This window comes from Scheffersomyces xylosifermentans (genome assembly GCF_036884685.1).
Source record: "Scheffersomyces xylosifermentans strain CBS 12540 chromosome Unknown RJT20scaffold_6, whole genome shotgun sequence".
In the NCBI taxonomy this organism is placed as follows: domain Eukaryota; kingdom Fungi; phylum Ascomycota; class Pichiomycetes; order Serinales; family Debaryomycetaceae; genus Scheffersomyces; species Scheffersomyces xylosifermentans.
This window is the reverse complement of record NW_027042944.1, coordinates 1,283,361-1,303,001: the sequence shown is the minus strand read 5'-3', so window position 1 is coordinate 1,303,001 and position 19,641 is coordinate 1,283,361. Positions and strand designations below refer to the sequence as shown.

The 19,641-nt window shown below is 40.9% G+C and overlaps 9 protein-coding genes and 1 non-coding gene across 10 annotated transcripts; 5 read left to right on the top strand and 5 right to left on the bottom strand. All coding sequences in view use genetic code 12, as the record gives it.

Moving 5' to 3' along the window:
• Positions 1 to 786: 786 nt before the first annotated feature.
• Positions 787 to 3,245, top strand: RJT20DRAFT_146301 (uncharacterized protein; the record flags this gene model as incomplete). The annotated part of the gene is made up of 2 exons (XM_064918854.1): positions 787 to 827; positions 899 to 3,245. 2 exons carry the CDS (start codon positions 787 to 789, stop codon positions 3,243 to 3,245), a joined length of 2,388 nt encoding a protein of 795 aa, XP_064773300.1.
• Positions 3,246 to 3,341: 96 nt separating this feature from the next.
• Positions 3,342 to 4,084, bottom strand: RJT20DRAFT_129933 (uncharacterized protein). The gene is made up of 2 exons (XM_064917624.1): positions 3,985 to 4,084; positions 3,342 to 3,836 (listed from the first exon to the last, which is right to left on the bottom strand). The coding sequence occupies exons 1-2, from the start codon at positions 3,985 to 3,987 to the stop codon at positions 3,651 to 3,653; spliced, it is 189 nt and encodes a 62-aa protein (XP_064773299.1). The 5' UTR covers positions 3,988 to 4,084; the 3' UTR covers positions 3,342 to 3,650.
• A 151-nt stretch (positions 4,085 to 4,235) lies between these two features.
• On the bottom strand, positions 4,236 to 4,307 carry RJT20DRAFT_t108. The gene has a single exon. It is a non-coding gene; the product is annotated as a tRNA-Met (tRNA).
• A 274-nt stretch (positions 4,308 to 4,581) lies between these two features.
• On the bottom strand, positions 4,582 to 7,291 carry RJT20DRAFT_129931 (uncharacterized protein). The gene has a single exon (XM_064917623.1). The coding sequence runs from the start codon at positions 7,056 to 7,058 to the stop codon at positions 4,725 to 4,727; it is 2,334 nt and encodes a 777-aa protein (XP_064773298.1). The 5' UTR covers positions 7,059 to 7,291; the 3' UTR covers positions 4,582 to 4,724.
• A 162-nt stretch (positions 7,292 to 7,453) lies between these two features.
• Positions 7,454 to 8,449, top strand: RJT20DRAFT_55481 (cytochrome b5 reductase family protein). Its single transcript, XM_064920669.1, has one exon. The coding sequence runs from the start codon at positions 7,493 to 7,495 to the stop codon at positions 8,339 to 8,341; it is 849 nt and encodes a 282-aa protein (XP_064773297.1). The 5' UTR covers positions 7,454 to 7,492; the 3' UTR covers positions 8,342 to 8,449.
• A 1,316-nt stretch (positions 8,450 to 9,765) lies between these two features.
• Positions 9,766 to 12,184, top strand: FAA21 (medium-chain fatty acid-CoA ligase). The gene has a single exon (XM_064917622.1). It carries the CDS (start codon positions 9,993 to 9,995, stop codon positions 12,168 to 12,170), a length of 2,178 nt encoding a protein of 725 aa, XP_064773296.1. The 5' UTR covers positions 9,766 to 9,992; the 3' UTR covers positions 12,171 to 12,184.
• AIP2 (D-lactate dehydrogenase) lies at positions 12,185 to 14,026 on the bottom strand. Its single transcript, XM_064917621.1, has one exon. The coding sequence runs from the start codon at positions 13,942 to 13,944 to the stop codon at positions 12,286 to 12,288; it is 1,659 nt and encodes a 552-aa protein (XP_064773295.1). The 5' UTR covers positions 13,945 to 14,026; the 3' UTR covers positions 12,185 to 12,285.
• A 739-nt stretch (positions 14,027 to 14,765) lies between these two features.
• ECM14 (putative metallocarboxypeptidase) lies at positions 14,766 to 16,602 on the top strand. The gene has a single exon (XM_064920668.1). The coding sequence runs from the start codon at positions 15,002 to 15,004 to the stop codon at positions 16,496 to 16,498; it is 1,497 nt and encodes a 498-aa protein (XP_064773294.1). The 5' UTR covers positions 14,766 to 15,001; the 3' UTR covers positions 16,499 to 16,602.
• Positions 16,603 to 16,778: 176 nt separating this feature from the next.
• On the top strand, positions 16,779 to 17,598 carry RJT20DRAFT_55467 (D-aminoacyl-tRNA deacylase). The gene is made up of 2 exons (XM_064920667.1): positions 16,779 to 16,929; positions 16,994 to 17,598. Exons 1-2 carry the CDS (start codon positions 16,865 to 16,867, stop codon positions 17,421 to 17,423), a joined length of 495 nt encoding a protein of 164 aa, XP_064773293.1. The 5' UTR covers positions 16,779 to 16,864; the 3' UTR covers positions 17,424 to 17,598.
• On the bottom strand, positions 17,599 to 19,492 carry RJT20DRAFT_55462 (uncharacterized protein). Its single transcript, XM_064920666.1, has one exon. The coding sequence runs from the start codon at positions 19,286 to 19,288 to the stop codon at positions 17,774 to 17,776; it is 1,515 nt and encodes a 504-aa protein (XP_064773292.1). The 5' UTR covers positions 19,289 to 19,492; the 3' UTR covers positions 17,599 to 17,773.
• Positions 19,493 to 19,641: the final 149 nt, after the last annotated feature.

The following is a 19,641-nucleotide window of genomic DNA, read 5'->3' as shown; positions in this document are numbered from 1 at the left end:
ACACAACTCTCTTTCCGACTCCTTCCCTGTTTGCACGCTTATCCCATCTCTCCCACCTCTCCCACCACTTCCAGTCCCTCACCCCCTGTACAGTCCGAGCCCGATAAGATAACACGCGCGTAACAATGCCCTCATTAATCTGCCACTAAAAATATCTCACATAAGGCAACCCCAAATTGCATAGGCTCCTTTATCTGGTTTAACCCGGTTAGTTTCATTTCATCATATCATCTGGCTGAGAGGAGAGTTTGCTTTTGGAAGGGGGTCCTGTCGTGGTGGTGGTCCGTCGCCATTGTATGTAAGATCGGTAGAGAATTCTCATCCCCAAAAATGGTTGTTTCCATGGTATGCGTTGGCGTGTGTGTGTGTGTGTCTGTCTGTCATATCTGCCGTCGTGATTTATTACTATAGGTATATGTATTATTATGGTTATATATTTACTATTAGTACTTTATATATGTTATATATTAGGATTGTTTCTTCTATTTTCTTATTCCGTATCTTTTACATACTATTGTTATTACTTCTTCTCAGATCTTCTTACGTCTCACTACATCCCGTTCATTCCCCAGTGTCTCGTCTACCATCACACTCCCACCCACTTCCCCTACTCCCCAATCGTCCCTTGACTCACTTCGCTTACGCTCCTAAACGGTGCCTGTGTGTGTCGCCGTTATCTCTCTATCTTATCCGGGCCCCTCTAAGAGCCCCACTCAGGCTGAAGGCCATATTCTGACCTCCTAGGCCTCCCAGTCCACGTCAATCCCATCACCAAAGTCCCAGACTATGCCAGAACTCACCAACGATGTCGTCAAATTGAATAGACTGTAAGTAGCCACGGTTTTTTCTCGGGTTTCCAGCGTTTGTTTTGGACAGTACTAACGGTTATTATTTATAGTCACACCAACCCCAAGAAGGGCCACAAATTGGGAACAGCTTCAGCCACTTGGAAGAAGATAAAGTCGGCAGCTGCTGTCTCGGCCAAATCGGCACCATATTCTCCAGAAGAACCCGATTCCAAAGATAATAATGGTGTTATCAAACCTGATAAGCCCAGTGTCACTACTAACGACAAGTCCACGTTGATCGAATATGGTTCTCACGGCGAGATCTTTATAGCTTATCCATCTACCAGAACAGTACAGCTCTGGGACTGGAAACCGCCATCGTCAGATACCAAGAAAGATGCCGAAACTTTGTACTTGAATGGACAAATTCATCTCGACTCTGGTGTTAACTATGATACTGACTCGTTAGTTAATTTCAAAATCCTCAAGGAACCTACGGATCGCTCGTCCAGTAGTCAGTACTCGATATTGGCCCTTATGAAGACTCATTCGGGAGCTTATAAGTTAACGAACTTTCGGGTGGATTTCGCCACCAGATCGCTTCCATTTAGCGATTCCGTCACATTGCCAACGTTGTTCTACAATTGTCCCAGTGAATCCGATCTGGTCACCTTCACATTAAAGACTAGTAATAAGTTTATTGTTGTGGCCAACAGTGAAGGCTTGTTGTGTGTCTACAAGTACTCTATGGCAAGAGACGCCATTTTGATGGGAAATTCGGAATATAGCTTACAAGACATTAGAAAGCAATCATCCCAACCGATTCTCAGCAAGTACAACATCTTATCTAAGTTCCCAGATGATCAGATCATCCTTCAAACGAGCTGCAATCAAGATAACGAACCGATCTTTGATATAGTCGACAACTGGTTAGTATATTCGCCTACCAAGTTCGAGTATAAGCACATGAAAGCTATCAGCAGTACAACACCAATACCCACAAGCAATGAACTGGTCGATCCCATCATTGTTAGCAGTAGCTCAACTAATGAGGCAGCAACGAAACAGAACAGTCTTTATACTCCCGTGAAATTGCCTGCTTCTGGACCCCTTTTGAATAAGGTGTTATCTACTCTTTCCAACACAGCGCTTGACGGTCTCTTCAGATTATCGGAAATCAGCTCTTCTAAAGTCAAATCGTACTTGAATAACAAGGGAAGCAAACAGGAACTTTACAAAGCTCCTACAATCAACTCCATAAGCAAGTCCATCGGTAATCTCTTGTACTCTACCGCATCATCCACAGCTTCTACCTTAGAAAGCAGCACCAGAAGCCTAAAGCCTAACAACAATCAGTTATTGAAGATCCTTGATTTATCAAATGACAAGGTTTTGGGAGTTTTCAAGCCATTAGGAGGAGTATCGAACGTTTCTCTCTCTCCATATGATTCCCAACTTGTCCATTCAAGTCTTAGGGGAGACACGTTGTTCATGTGGGACTTGTACAGATTACCAAGCGAAATCTCCTTAATTGGAAAATTCACTAGAGGAAAGACTTCTGCGGTAATAGAGGAAATATTTTGGTTCAATAACAACTATGGAGAAGGCAATGGTCATAATAGTGGCAATTCTGGAAACCCCAATGACTCCAGCATTAAGGGTAACAACTCTGGTTTTGGATGTATCACCAAGTCCACTGGTTCAGTGCATTGGTTTAATATCAACTACTTGTCGGGTAATATGAACAACAATTTCCCGAATAGTCTCAACAAGGAGAAAGTTAAGAGAGATCATCAATCTGGCCTGTTCCTTGATTCGTGGATTTTATCTTCATTGAAAGCGAAGAAGTTCGTTGCTTTGCCTGATTTTAATGGATTAACTACCAGCATCTCCAATTCAGGTAACTCCTCTAACGTAGTGACAAAGTCTAATGATGTCAACCACATCAACCGGGTCACCAACCAACTAGCCATTATAGACGATCAAAATCAGTTAAAACTTATATCCACATTGAATGGAAGTCACTTGTACAAGTATGAATTACCCAATCAACCAGTCGATAGCAAGTATGTCCCTAGGATTTTCCACAAATTAAGCAATGAAAATGAGAAGGGAACTAAAGATCTCATTAATCCTTTGTCTCAAGCTGAGATTGAGACGAGTGCTCCATTCTTGAACTTAATAAACAACAAGAATGTTGAGTTTGCAGTCTATTCGTTCGAAGATCAGAGCGATTCAGACGGTTTCATGAATGCTTTCAAAGAATTTGGTAATGAAATCCCTGATAAAGTGATAAAGTTTGAGAGCTCAGCTTTACCTGACCACCATCATCATGGTAAGACTTTATTCGATATAAAGGGAGCAAGTGACGACAAGCCAGAAGATCATTTGTCGTTACTAAATGGGTTATATATAGATCAAGGCGAAGGTAGCATAGAATCTACCAATAATGGGTAATTGCAAGGTGGAAATTATTCTGCCGATGGTTTAGAAATTGGGCTAACATTGAAGTTAAAGGATTTTTGTTTACAACTACGAACTCTGTATTATGTATCTTTAGTATAAATTATTCTCTGTCTTGATTGGCAAGTCTAGAACTTATAAAACAAAATAAATAAAAAGAAGTCGTGTCGGAAATGTTATGTATTAATATAGTACAGATGTTGTTAAAATAACATAGAAGGAAACTGGCAAGCGATATTTGGTTCACCCTAAGAACTTCTTATGGATAGAAGATGCCAATACTCATTCGATCTCGATGGATTTGAATATGATCAATGAGACCTGCTATTTGATGCTACGCCTGCAAAAATGGCTAGCGGCAAGGGCTCGTGCCAACCTGCTAGAATGCAAGCATCAAACTTAGAAAAAGAATCTAATCAATTCTAAAACACCTCCTCCGATAACTAAGAACAACAACACGAATAACCAGGTTTTGCTGACAGGAAGCTGGACTTTTTCCTCAACATGTCTTGGTTTACCTTGCTTGGCGGTGTTCTTCTTGTAAAACTTCTCATTAGAAGCTCTTTGCTTTGGAGTTTGGAGTGCCTATGTAAAAGTTAGTAATTTCTGCCGCTGTCCATATCTTCATATTAGCCCTCAGTAGTATCTGGCACCAAAAAAACTGCCACAAGACACTGACAAAAGGCCATAGATATCCACCATTTCTTCCGAAAAATTCCCATTATTCACTTACCATGGTATCCGATTATGCTTGAAACTGTTGCTGCTAGTCTATAACTTGGTTTCCTGAAACAAATTAATCAATCCTATTCTCTACCCAGAAACAACCAACATACATAATCCTGTTGAACACTACGCACAAATGCTGCTGCTGTAAATATTTCAACTTACGTGTCTCGAACTATCTAATCTGAGGGCACTGCATGTAGACCAGCACAGGTCTGGGCATCAATGTGCTGTATCGAAACGTAAAAAAAGAGAAGCTAGCGCAGCCCGGTTTCGATCCGGGGACATCAGGGTTATGAGCCCTGCGCGCTTCCACTGCGCCACTGCGCTTCTTGATGAAACAGGACTTTGAGGCCCTTCACCGAATCGTGAGAAAGGTTTGTGTGCCGGATTCGATCGAAACATCCATGCCTCGTTGGCCTTTGAGGTATTCTATGTGAATTTTGCAGCCTTCCAAAATTGGGTCAATATTAGAAAATAAATAAAGTGATATATTCCAGCAAAATAAAGTGATGCACTCCAGTAAGTAGCATGAAAGAAAATGTAGCAACCTTTCAAAAGAAATGATCCATGTTGAAACTAAAGTTTGGCAATATAAATATGAATACCCCTTCAAAAAAAAAAAAAAGAATACAAATCAATCACTTAATGTTCAAACCAGCCACAGTGTATATTAAGTATTACTTCGTTATGGTTGATCCCGGGTATGGTCTCTCTCCAACTTTCTCCCATAATTCCATGACATCTTTACCACAGGTTGCCCTTCAACTCTTGATTAAAAATCTCCTGATTGTCCATGATCTGTGTCCAAAAGTCACCTATATCATTAAGGTTTTGCTCAAACAGCTCCCATTCAGTCGATGTCTCATTGCTCGCACTTCTCCCTCTTCTTCTATTTGAGTCCTCCAAAATACTGCTCAATGCAGTGTTGAAGTCAACTAACATCTCCGACGAAAACTTTAAATATGTTTCACTTCCCTTACACCATTCCAAGTAATAATCCGTACCATTTCTAGCTTTCTCTAAAGTTTGCTGCGCAAGGGAGCATCTCCAGGAGTAATAATACCTTCTACTGAGTTTGTAGAAGCCTCCTATTATGATATCAAAAAGTTTATCTGTGAGATCAAAAGTTCTTAATAGAAGCTTGTACCGTTCAGCATATTCAGTATCACTTTCCATAGATATATCATGGTTTGGCAGGGTTTGATAATCAAGAATGGAAAAGCGGCATCTAAACAATACTGACTGTAATATAACAATCCCCCTATGTAGATAGCTTTCAAGAGGAGGGATAATAAAAAGGTCAGGAACAATCAGAAACCACGTATCCATATTTTTGTTCATGTCCTCACAAATCTTAACCATATCCACGATGACATATAAAATAAGTTTTTTTATGTAATAGTACATGAAATCTACATTTGATTTCTCATAATGTAGATATATCCTGAACATGATGGTCGATAATAAAGTTCTAGATTCCAAATATGCTATTGTTTGATAATACTCCTCAAGAGATAATATCTTATCTTGTTCGAGTGGTAATTTGTATTCCAGCATAATATGAGTCTCCCATGTGCTCAAGCTTGTACACATATTTTGGGCCATAATGTTTTTTCGTAGAGAAGCTATCCGCTGAAGTTCTCCACTAAACGAATTGAATAAATTGTGGAAAACACTGATGAGTTTTGGAATCGATCTTTCTGTAGAATCGTATTTTGAATTGTCGTTCCCCGGCTCCATTGACGGAACCTTGGTATCAAAGTCATCTATCAGAATTGACAAAGGGAGACCATTATTGATGCCTCCTTGAAGGTCCAAATAGATTATGAAGTACCAAATTCTCCTTCTTAAATTGATTTGCTTTTTATCCAAGTCTTGCTTGTTCATGTAGTCCACGTCTCTATGTAAACCTACACTCATGGCCATCTTAACCAAAAGCGCTGTGAGAGATTGGGAACCTGTATCTTCAGGTGTGTGGCCAAGTTCAGGGGCATAGATGTAGTAGATCTTCATAAATAAAATAAGCTGGACAATTTTGAAATTGCACATTCGTAAGTAGTCAAACTTTTGAAGACATAGTTTAGCAACTTCAAAGACATCAATCGGAATTGCATCCTTCCTCACGATTGCTGTTTCAGGTGAATTATCATCTTGCGACCCCGAAGTGGCAAGGAAGGTAGATAAATATGACAAACGTAGAATCAATAGAAATAGTCCTAGTGTTGCAACATCCATTTGGCTTTCCAAGTTCAATTTATCAACTGTTGTTCTCGAACGGTCTGCTCCAATAACTCTAACAGCCCAAGTCTCAAACTCTACTTGATCGACCAAGGGAAGAAGACCATACACATTTCTGAAAAACCTATCAATTAGGGCCCACACCACATCTCTGGTGGGTAGTAAAAGCCTAGCCTTCTGTGTAAGGTCTATTCCTTGGTGATTGACGGCTGCTATAGGAACACCAATCGACAAAGCTTTTTCAAGGAGGGAAGTTGACCTTGTCTTTGCCTGTAATTGTAACTGTTCGTTCACAAGCGGTTCGCTGTTGATCTTTTCCGCAAATAGAGCACTCTCTTGTAGATTTGATGGAAGTGTCTGAAGCCTTGTTACCTCGCCAAATCGATAAGTGAGATTCGGATAAAGAGCAGGATCACTGAACACAAGCGATGTCCAACTAAGAGGACCGTAATATCTGTGAGACAGAGTTCCCACCGAGGTCAAAGAGTCATATTGACTATGTGCTAGAAACTTACCATTTTGAAGGCAAGGATTTACTCCCAAGCATCTACTGTCAAAGTCGCTTGGGTGGTAGCTCCATATCGAATACTTGTCGGATTTTATGGGTATGCCAATGGACCTTTCTAAGCTTTCTAACTTTGCTTTCAAGCGGCCTATTTCGACTTCCACTTCCTTTCTCTTGGAGACCCGATCTTCGGAGCGCTGGGGCCTATTTTCTGACAAGTATTCACAGCGAATACCATTAATTTGGCAACCAGAGCACGGACTACCTCGATCACATTTGATCTTTCTGCGTTTACAATTGGCACAGACAAGAACTTTCCGATTCCGCATGGTCATTAACTATATTTGTAACATACAATGCAGCATTACCAGGACTATTCTATTCTTATTGTTTCTGCTAAGAATATAAGGACAAGCCGTTTATTTTATAGTAAATAGAACAATACTCCACCAATGCCCTTCTCGATTGTGAAATTTTCATGCAAGCGACTAAATGGGAATAGTATACTGCTGTAGAAAGATATTTTCCACCAACAGATAACTTCAATTACCTACTAGCAATGACGTAAGGTCTCTGGCAAAACGGTTCCTGACCTTAACAGAGGTTACTATTGAAGTTTTCCGCCGCGGCTTTAATTGGACTAACGCCGCGGCGATAAGCCATTGCATGATTTAGTGGAGTTGCAAAATATCACCAGGTATAAAATGTAGCAAGATTCCAAGTTCATGGTATTTTGCCACCATGGGTCCAGTAGAGTAACAGTGACAAGATGAACACCAAGTTGAAGTTGCTAGTAACGGCAATTGGAATTGGAGCTATCTCTGGTGTGGTGTACGCACGGTGTGGAGTCTCCAACAAAGCACTGGCATTTCAAGGGCTTTTTAGGTGGACGGTGTTCAAATTACAAAAAGTGGAACAGCTCACTCCTGACTCCAAGAAATATACTTTTGCATTCCCCGATTCCGCAACTGTGTCTGGACTCAAACCTGGTTCCGTCGTACTCGCTTGTATCAAGACTCCCAAAGGATCGGCCTACCGTCCTTACTCGCCTATTTCGGAGGATAACGAAAAGAGAACATTTGAGTTAGCTATTAAGACATATCCAAATGGAAAGGCTTCGCAACTGTTCAATGCTCTTTCAGTAGGTGACACTGTTTCTTTCATGGGGCCAAAGCAGGAATATGACTACAAGCCTAACGAAACTGAAAGAATTGCTCTAATTGGAGGAGGATGTGGAATCACCCCATTATATCAATTACTTCATTTCATTGCGAAAGATCCAAATGATAAAACAAAGGTAGATCTTTTCTATGGCTCTCAGAAAGATGATGGGATTATGTTAAAGAATGAAATTGATGCTCTTGTGAAAAGCAGACCCGATCAATTCAAAGTTCATTACTTCGTGAGTGAACCATCTGAGAAATGGGAGGGGTTGAAAGGTAAAATTTCGAAAGAATATCTTGCTGAAAATTTGACTACCCAAAATACTAAGGTTTACGTGTGTGGCCCACCTGGATTGTATAAACATCTCTGTGGATCAAGTTCCCCAATTCAACTACGCCTTGGAGGAATTCTCAAAGAGTTGGGATTCAACCTGAAGGATGTAATTAAACATTAGGCCCTTGTTCGATTTTCTTACTTGTATATACATTTTTATCAATATTACGAAGGCCAGTTGATACTTTAAATGGGATAATAAACAGAAGCAAATGAAAGCAATTACAATATTTCCGTATTGATGCAAAATCAGTATTGATGCAAAATTATTGATAATACTTTAGCCGAAATATTTCAAGAAATGCACTATAATATGCAACAATCCTGAAGTAATGGAATTATACTTGGGGGGCTAAACCCGATTGGTTTCGTGGCTAGATTCTACATTTCCTTCCCTACTCAACCTGCTCAGCAAGTGTCTGCAAATAAAGCTATAAAGATACAAATGAATGCCCCTCATACCAGATCCTGTCACAAATACTAGTGACATGAATGCGCCGAGAATAGTAGATTTTGGTGTACTTGCGGAAATGTCAAACATTGCTTTATCCTGCCTTTCGCCCGCCACAAACAAGAGCTGAAAACTTTGATTTGAAAAACTACAGTCCGCTGATCGTGACACCAATGAATCAACACTACGGTTGATCATCTCCCCTAGCCCGACACAACCACGATGGCTTTCCCTTATCTTTACCATAGACAAACAAGGTTTGACTGCACAAACTGTCCCCCCCCCCCCCCCCCCCCAAACATGTTGATTAGGGCAAATCTCAACGCGCCTTAAGTAAAAATGGTTCCAAATTCGGCTAAACAGAAACAAAAGTGAGAAATGGACCGACCAATGCCCCACCTGGTCCATTGATTTTCCTCTAATCACATCGAATTCAGACAACTTTCGCTGCGATTTTTACCTATAACTGCCGATCTTAGGGAGATAAATACCTTGAAGTAGTTACTCTACATTTGCTCCACCCCCTGCTCCTCCCTGTTTCCGGTGGTTCTATAGAATTATAAAACCTTGCTTTGTCTTATTCGCTTACACCGCCGCTGCCCTATGAATAATGAATAAATTGACTTCTCCGCTATTTTCATCCTCCGAACCACTATCGATATCACGAAAAGTGGTGTAGAGAGAAAAATTTCCTCCGTCCCTGGGTGTCTGCAGGAGAAAGCCCCCCAAAGAGGTGGGGAACGATCTCGAGTTACATCCGCACAGGAGCAAGTCTCTCTACAACGTCTACCCCCAGAGAAGCACCAGGGAGACAAAAGAATACTGAGCTCAAATGAACACTAAACTGACAAAAACAACCATGAAAACCCACAGAATAAACGCGTTTCAATACCAGCTCAAAAGATCATACTAGCTGTCAAAAAAAATCTATACCAAATAGTTTATATCATACCGTTCTCGTAATCTCGAAATCACTTTTGCTACTTCCCCAAAGGTTTCTCCGTCCCGCGCAGTTCACCGACAAGCAATTTTTAGTACCGACGACGTACTTAAAATCGTTGATGTCCGAGTCCACGTACCGAGGCCCATGGTGCACTTGGCTATAAAAAGATAGATGTTCCCCATATTTTTCACCTGTGCCATGTCGATTCTTACATCAACTGCAAATCAGGAAATTAGCAGCACTTCCAGGTTTTCGTGAATTGCACTCATCCTGACTCGGTAGCCCATTGATTTTTAGGCTGCAGTTTCCGTTCAGTCCGTTTCAACTCCGAGATCCATAGAGTCTTTTATACATAGTGATAGAACACTAACCCCAATAATGACCGCCTACGCTTTATTCGAGGAGGACCCAAAGAAGATCGCCGACTTCGTGTATTCACATGTCCCAATCGACCCCAAGAAAGTGGCCAATGCCGTTCCTCTTCCTTATTCCCAGGAAAAGGGCTACTCCGCCGTTTACAGAAACGCATACTGCCCAGAGAAATTGGTAAGCAGACCTCATCCTACATTGGACACTTTGTTCGCCTTGTTTGAAATGTCCTCTGCTAAGAATGCCGATATCGACTGTATGGGAAAGAGAAAGAAGCTTCCAGACGGAACTTTCGGTGAGTACGAATTCATTGATTTCAAGACCGTATACCAAAAGAAAGTCAATTTTGGCTCTGGTATTTTCTTTGTCTTGCAAAACAACCCATACAAGACTGATTCCGAAGTTCACCAGAGATTACGATACGATCCTAGTGCTAAAGAGACTCCTTTTATTGTCTCGATTTTCTCCTCCAACAGAGTAGAATGGGCCCTTACAGATTTGGCTTGTACAGCTTATTCTTTGACCAGTACAGCCTTGTATGACACTTTGGGTCCAGAAACTTCCAAGTACATTTTGTCCTTGACAGAAAGTCCTATTCTTGTATGCTCTAAGGATAAATTGCCTAGTATTTTTGAATTGAAGAAAAACTTCCCTGAGGAATTGTCCAACTTGATAGCAATTGTTTCGATGGATACCCTTGATTTGAACTCTACTGATGCCCAACTCTTACAAAAGGCTCATTCCGTCAACATTTCTTTGTTTGACTTCGAACAGGTAGAGAAGTTAGGTGAAATCAACCGTTTACCACAAATTCCTCCACGACCAGAGACAGTTTACACTATTTCTTTTACTTCAGGAACAACCGGAGCTCATCCAAAGGGTGTCGTTTTGACACAGGCTAACGCAGTTGCAGCTTGTACATACATTTTATGTAACGTCAAGACTACTTCTGGCAGCAAAGCATACTCATTCCTTCCATTGGCTCATATTTATGAGAGAACGAACTTGAACTTTCAGTTATCTGTTGGAGCTGCTTTGGGATACCCACAGTCTCCTTCGCCATTGACCTTGATGGACGATGTTAAGGCTTTAAGACCTAATCTCTTGGCGCTTGTTCCAAGAGTGTATACCAAATTGGAGGCTGCTATCAAGGCAGAGACCGTCAACAACAGCAATAAGCCAATTTTGCAATCGATCTTCAAGGCAGCCATTGCAAAGAAGATGGAATTACAAGCTGTTGAAGATGGAGCAGAGGGCCGTACTCTTCTTTATGATCCACTTTTGGGCGTGCTCCGTAAGAAGCTTGGTATGGATAGATTAACTGCTTTCACCAGTGGTTCAGCTCCAATTGCTCCAGAAACAATTAAGTTCCTTAAAGCTGCCTTGAACGTTGGTATGGCTCAAGGTTATGGTATGACGGAGACATTTGCTGGAGTCTGTGTTTCTCAAAAGTATGAAGCCAACCCTGGTTCTTGTGGTGCTATTGCAGTTACTTGTGAAATGAGATTGCGTGAAATTCCTGAAATGAACTACTTCGCTACCGATGAGGGTGGTCCAAGAGGTGAATTAATGTTAAGAGGTCCTCAAATTTTCAGAGAATATTACAAAAACGAAGAGGAGACCGCCAAGACTTTTGACAAGGATGGCTGGTTTGCTACCGGTGATATTGCTAGAATCGACGCCACCACAGGTAACAGATTATTTATCATTGACCGTGTGAAGAACTTCTTCAAGTTGGCCCAAGGTGAATACATCACACCAGAGAAGATTGAGAATGTTATTTTGTCTCAATTCCCAGTGGTTGCTCAATTATATGTCCATGGTGACTCATTGAAGACGTTCTTAGTCGCCATTGTAGGATTGGACCCAGCTACCGTTGGAAGATACATCTCAAAGAGATTCCAGGCAAAGCTTAATGGCAATGACGAAATTGTGGAGTTTTTCAAGAATCCTAAGCACAAATTGACTCTTTTGCAAGACATTAACGGTTCAGTTGCTAACCAATTGCAAGGTTTCGAGAGAATTCACAATATAGATGTTTCCTTTGAACCTTTGAAAATTGAAGATAATGTTGTCACTCCAACTTTGAAGATTAAGAGAGCCATTGCTTCCAGATTCTTCAAAGACACCTTTGATGCCTTGTACGAGGAGGGTTCCTTGATTAGAAAAGAAGACACGAAATTGTAATCTAGATATACGAATTGACTTCTGTATATTATCTATTTATTATAGTATGCGAATTTAGAATTACAATTTAGACGACGTATCAATATATCGACTATATAAGACTAATGACAGCTATTTACACGTACTTGTAAGGGTTCATTATGCCATTTGGATCGTAGTGGTTTTTGATATCTTTGATCATCTTGATCTCTATGTCACTCTTGGAATAACCAATGTAGTTCTTTTTCTGGAAACCCAAGCCGTGCTCAGCAGAAATGGAGCCTTTCTTACTTTGGATCCATTCGTAGACAAATGGCTCCAATACCTTTTCAATTTCCTTAGAGTACTCTCTTACACATACATTCAAATGTAAGTTACCGTCTCCGACGTGACCATATCCAATTGCCTCTACAACAGGTTTGGTTTCGTCATCAAGACCAACAATACCTGCCTTTTGCAACTTGTCATTGGCCGCTTCGACCAAACCATACAAGTCAGCCAATGGTAAGGAAACGTCATATTTGTAGACACCTCCACCGATAGTAGAGGCCTCAGGAATAGACTCTCTCCAAGACCACAAGCTCTTAACCTGGGCATCGTCTTGTGCAATGATTCCGTCATCAACTAAACCCTCCTCCATGGCATTTCCCAAGAAGGTTTCCAACTTCTCATCATCATGCTCTTTGTTCGACCCGGAAGTTTCAATCAAAATATAGAATGGATAATCACCACTTTCAATAGGGTGGTCTAATTTTAAGTGACGAGCAGTCAAGATCTGGGATTTACCGTCCATGAACTCAAAGGCAGACAAGATCTCAGACAACTCCTTACGGGCACCGACAAAGACTTCCTGAACTGCTTCGTAGGATGAAACAGCCAAGAATGCAACGTTGAAAGCTTGTGGTCTCGAAGGGCATAAGACGGACACTCCGGTAATAACACCAAGAGTACCTTCAGAACCGATGAACAATTGCTTCAAGTCGTAACCAGTGTTGTCCTTTCTCAAAGAATCCATAGAGTTATAGATTGTTCCATCCGGTAAAACAGCTTCTAAACCCAAGACGGAACCGTGTAAAGAGCCGTATCTCAACAATCTTAAACCTCCAGCGTTGGTGGCTACATTACCACCAACATGGCAAGAACCCTTTGCACCCAAATCGAGAGGGAAAATGTAGCCGTTTTCAGCCAAGAACTGATCGGCGGTCTCTAAGATAACACCAGCGTCACACTTCAAGATTCCACTTACGGGATCAAAAGATCTTATTTTGTTCAAAAGAGACAACGAGAGGACGATCTCATCGAAGACAGGATTAGAACCTCCCACTAAACCAGTGTTACCACCCTGCGGTACAACGGCAAGCTTGTTTTCGTTACAGTAGGCCAAGATTTGCGATACCTGTTCAGTTGTCTTAGGCTTCAACACCAACTGGGACTGACCACGGTACTTTCTCATCCAATCTTCATTGTAGAACAATAAGTCGTCAGCGTCAGTGATGATACCGTTATTGTCCAGCAAGACAGCTCTAAAGTAGTCCACATCCTTGTCGTCCAACTTCTTGTAGATTTCATTCCTTTGGACTCTTGAGGCGTATGTTTCAGCTGTCAACGGAACTGATTTCGTTGAGTAGTTTCTGGCGGTGGCTCCTACTGGTGATGCCGATGACTCAATCCTGGCACAGGAAACTACACCTCTGGCAGCAAGAGACAACGACACTCTAGGAACATCGGTTTTGGCAGCCTTAACAGCCCTAGCAGCACTACTTAAACTACGAAGGTTTCTTCTAGCTCCAATCATAACTCGTTTGTTTATACGTCACTACTTACTGCTTTTTCGGAGAAGAACTAAATGCCCAGATAACAAAAATATCAACCATCAACCGTCTGAAAAATTACCAGAGTCACATCCGTAATTAGTACCCCATACAAAAAGGAATTAGATTTTTTCCCGTGCGATAATGAGCTGTATAGGCACATGATAAAATGCACATGACAAAATGCACATGACAAAATACACATCCACCTCCACCTCCACTTCCACACTCTAACTACAGGGATTTCAATTTTAATTCAAACTTACACCTCGAAATGGTTCATACTATCACAAGAAATAATTCAAACTTACACCATGTTGCTCTCAATACTAATTTTCTTGAAATGGTTCTTTGAACTTTATTGGGGTTTAATATCAATCAATTCTGGCCCTAGTTTGAATAATATATGGAAACACTGTACTCACTGTACTCACCGTACTGTACTCTCTCACTGTACTGTACTCTCTCACTACACACTACACACATACGACGACCGACTCCGCTTGAAAGTCGCATTAATTACGAAACAATCAAGCAAAGAAATTAATGACGCATGCCGCTCCTACTGAGGCTAAGCAATCAGTCGTACCCCAACCAGGGAGAACCTCTGACCAAAAAACTTCCCCTGCAGTACAAAACTTGTTCTCTATGAAATTTGTATTCGCTGAGATGTGCGGTTATATACAGGACACGTACCTCGAAGAAAACAGCCATTGCACGAAAAAGGGATAAATGGCAACCCTTTCTCAATTTGAAACCATGGCTTGAGAGGGGATCGCTATGGGAACATGATGATCAATTATGAGCTCATTCCAATTTCTGGCCATGAAAAGCAATGTCACCTTGTATTTCCTCTTGGTTGCACTAAACGCAGGATTCCCTCTTCCATACAGGAAAACAAGATAGTACCTCCCGCCATATACAGGATACCAGCCCCTAGGTGGAAGAGGAGAGACTACCACTAATAACCAATAAAGAAAAAGGCAGTAAGTTGGGTTTAGACAGCGGTTTCTTTAGTTATCACTGTGGTTTGACTATATAATGTACACTGTGATGAAAAACTGGATACTTCCAGCGTTACTTTTGCTGCGGACTGCCGTAGGCTTGCAAATTCCGCTTCCCTTCGACTCGCTGGTTCTCGAGAAATGGATGCCCTTTGGACAAGAACAAGTCCACCACTACTCGACAGTAGACGAAAATGAATGGCCAATAAACGTCCAGCAATATCAGAACGAGGTGGTGATAAGGGTGGACTACTCGAAAAGCAGAGATTTGAAGAAGTACTTGTTTTCAACGAGATATAGCTCCGAAGACTCTGGTGAAAAGGTGGTATTTAAGAGGTGGAGTAATAACAACATCAAGCAATACGTAGATTTGCAAATAAACGAACAAAACCTCGTGAAATTGGTTGACTCGTTCCCTAGCTTGAACTATACCATAATTATCGACGACTTGGCTCAGAAAGTATTCGAAACATACCCAGAAAACTACGAGAAACCATCTCAAAAGAAACTCTACAGCTCGAAGAAGAGTTACCAATACAAGGCAACCGAGGAAGTGGTGGAGGCTACTAAGCTCAACGCTTTGTCCGAGCTTTTCTTCAAGGAATACAGACCTTTGGAGACCATTGATGCTTGGTTGGAAATTCTCCAACAAACATACCCTAATATTATCACTTTGGAGGATATAGGTCACACATACGAACACAGATCTTACAAAGTCGTTCACTTCCATGTACCAAACAACGACGAACATGGAGACAGAAAGACAATTGTAGTAACCGGTGGAGTTCATGCCAGAGAATGGATCTCGGTCTCCTCCGTGTTATTCACTATTTATGAATTGTTGCAACTTTATGTGGAGAACCCAAATTCCAAAATCTTAAAGGAATTGGACTTCTTGTTCATTCCTGTTTCAAACCCAGATGGTTATGAATACACTTGGACTACTGACAGATTATGGAGAAAGAACAGACAAGAAACCATCTTCCCTAGATGTTTTGGAATTGATATCGACCACTCTTTCGATTTCCACTGGACTAAGTCCTCTGACTGGGCATGTGGTGAAGAATATAGCGGAGAAGTTCCGTTTGAAGCTATTGAGACACAAATATGGGAACAATACTTGAATGCAACAAACAACGACCACAAAATTTGGGGTTACATTGACTTACACTCTTATGCCGAAGAAGTCTTATACCCTTATGCCTACTCTTGTAGCGAAATGCCTAGAGACGAAGAAAACTTGATTGAATTAGCTTACGGTATTTCAAAGGCCATCAGAATGCAATCAGGAAAGACCTACAGTGTTTTACCTGCTTGTATCGACAAGGATGTGGATCTCTTACCAGATTTGGGTGCTGGTAACGGTTTGGACTATATGTATCACAACAGAGCCTACTGGGCTTATCAATTAAAATTAAGAGATAGTGGTAGTCACGGTTTCTTGCTTCCAGGAAAGTACATCGAACCGGTTGGTATGGAGATATTTGCTGGAATCAAGTATTTCTGTCTGTTCATTTTGAGTGATGATCGTTGAACAGATGATTACAGCGAATATAGTCATAGTCGGTTGTAACGTCTTTTGGGAGTAACTATTTACATATTTACATTAAAAAAGTACAAATTATTTTTATTGTTTAATGAGTTGTAATTGTAGCATCTTCCTTTGTAGATTACACTGTTCAATGTGGGTCCTCGCCTTAGTACAGTCTTCATCTCTTTACATTTAGTGGTCTTGTGCCAGAACGCACCGTCAAAAAATGCTCGTTCACAAAAAATTGTGAGTCAAAAGAACGTTTGGTGAAAATTGGCCCTGAAAATTAACCGTGAAATCTAGACATTTCGAAATAGGAATACCAAAAGTGAAGGATAACTAAGATTAGAGTACATAGTAGTGATAGCAATGAGAGTGGTCATCCAGAAAGTGAAGCTGGCTTCAGTCACCGTCGATGATAAAGTGATTTCTTCGTAAGTAAGAGAGCGCAGGGCGTGGGTCGTTATTGAGTATCTTCAGTTATTAACTCCATTGCAGAATCGGAAAGGGGCTAATGATCTTAGTTGGCGTATCCACCGCAGACACAGAGGAAGACGTCGCTAGGTTGTCGAGGAAAATTCTCAGTCTTCGAGTTTTTGAAGACTTGTCCCACCCTCCAAAGACCAAGACCAAATGGCACGGTAAACCATGGGCAAAGTCCATAGTGGACATAGAAGGAGAGATATTGGCCGTGAGTCAGTTCACGTTGTACGGAACGATCAAGAAGGGCACGAAGCCCGACTTCCACAAAGCAGCCGGAGTGGTAAGTGCATCTGTGTTGTACGAAAATCTCGTAGAGCAATTGAGAGAGGGATTGGGTGACGTCTCCAAAGTGAAAGATGGCGAATTTGGTGCCATGATGGATGTCGCATTAGTCAATGATGGACCAGTGACCATCATTTGGGATACTAATGACGCCACCATTTAGATTGTATTAGATTATAAAATATACAAATAAGTACTCTCCATCCTGGTTAAAGTAACAATTTAGCAGATCTTCATAAATAAAGAACAGTATTATCTTCACTCTTGACCACATTTATGAAAATTTCACAACTCTAGCTTCAAGATCGAAGGATTCAAACGATTGTATACAAATTTCCTCCATTCCAGGAAGTACTTACGTAGTCATGATGAAATCGAAATCCCATAACCATAAGCCATGAAAATATGCAGCTCGAAATGGGTGCAAATTTATTAAACTATTAATAGCAAGCTATATTAAATTGAAAATTATAAATAAAGGAACGTCTGAATATTAGGTTCTAATACACTCTATTATAAACCATTGCTGGCACAAGAGAAAGGTTTTCCATACAAACTGTCCTGGTATGACCATACGATACTTTGGATGGTCGCATACAAACCTGGACCCAATATATAGAAACCAATTATAACAATAATGTAGTTCAAAATGAATTCCACTTTGGTGAGGAAAGATGATCTCGAGAATACTTCCCAAGTAGTGAGGTCAACCTTTTCGGTTTTCTTGTAGTGCAACTTCTTTAACTTGAAGAATGCTCTAGCCCAGAAGAAGAATCCGAAGGAGCAATCAAATAAGGAAGACATCAAAGATAAAAGATCCAGGAAAAATGGAATAACCTCGGCAATGACAAAAGCAAATACCCAGAGAATGGCATTCAAACCACCCCAAACCAACCATCCTTTGACAGTGTGCTGGTTTCTGTGAACAGATTCCTTGGAGAAAATTTCTTGGAATAAGAATTGGGACGACACATTACTGTACAAAGCACCTAAGAAGATGATAGTTGGAAGAGCAAAACTGAATGCAATCTTCTTGTAGTTACCACTCAAGGAGCCGAAGGCTGGAGCGGTAATGTAGTTGTTTCCAACGTAAACATAAACGATCGAGCCAGCTAAAGCAAAAACAATCAACTCACAAATGGTGACAGCCCATAAAGCCTTTTTGAACTCCTTTGGTTGTTTCATTTGAGAAATGAAAGAAGGGTAAGTAATTTGACCAACGAATGTATAAACGATGTTCAACACCGCAGACATAATGCTAACATATGTGGTACCCTTTTCTGGCCAAGCAGTGTAGTGAATAGGTAAATCGGTGGCTTCCTTCCAACCATTTGGATGGTTCTGAATACCAGCAAAGATCATGGAAAGAACAACTGCGATAAACATTGTTGCTGCAGAGAAATAACCAACCGAAGACATATGGGAAAAGGTTCTTGGCAAAGAAAACAAGAAGCAAATAATAGCTGAAATGACACCAAAGACAATGGAACAGATCGTCTTGTTGTCACTGATAGTGTTGAAATACTTAGCTCCAACCAAGACGTGCAAGGATTGAATTAAAGTGTTATTTAACAAGAAGCAGATGGCAGTAAGGTACCAGACCCATCTTTTGCCCCAGAAAAGGTGTTGACCAATATCACAGACATTAGTCAAGTGTGGGTAGGCTGCACAATAGTCGGAAATAATTAATCCAGTGTAAAGAACCAATAAAGCAACAATCACTGTGACAATTAAACCCAAACCAAGACCCAAGACGGAATAACTCCAAGGGAATGACATAATAGCTAAACAGATATACTCACTAAAGAGCAAACCTGCGGTTTTTTGCCATGAGCAATTTCTGTAGTTGATATCGTGGTGAGCTTCTTCCTCAACTTCCTTCTGAAGGAACAATTCAGCGTTATCATATTCGGAGGAATCGTATTCGTTTTCCTTGGAAGTAGCCTCGAAGTCGAGCGAAGCCTTTTCGAGATCGTTTGTCTGCGGCACAGCAAGGTCCTCGTCGTAACTTCTTACAAAACCCGTCATTTTGGTTGCTTTACAAGATTGCAAATTTACAAGCTACTAAGCACCCGAGACAAGAATTAATATTTAGCGAAATGTATCCAGTTTTTATAATACGATAAGATGCCCTTGCAACTACCAGATAAGTGAACTTTTCTGCAAAATACTTCAAAGCAACAAAAGAAACAAAATTTCGTATCCCAATCCCAATTTTACAATGCCGTTTCTGGGATGCATCTACGGTCGAATAATTGTGGATTGCTTAAATACTTATTAGGAAATGACGCAATCGGATCTTTTAGTTATCGGTTGCTAACATTGGTGGTGAACCAGCATACGATAAGCCCTGCACTTGCTCATCGATCAGTAAATTAAAG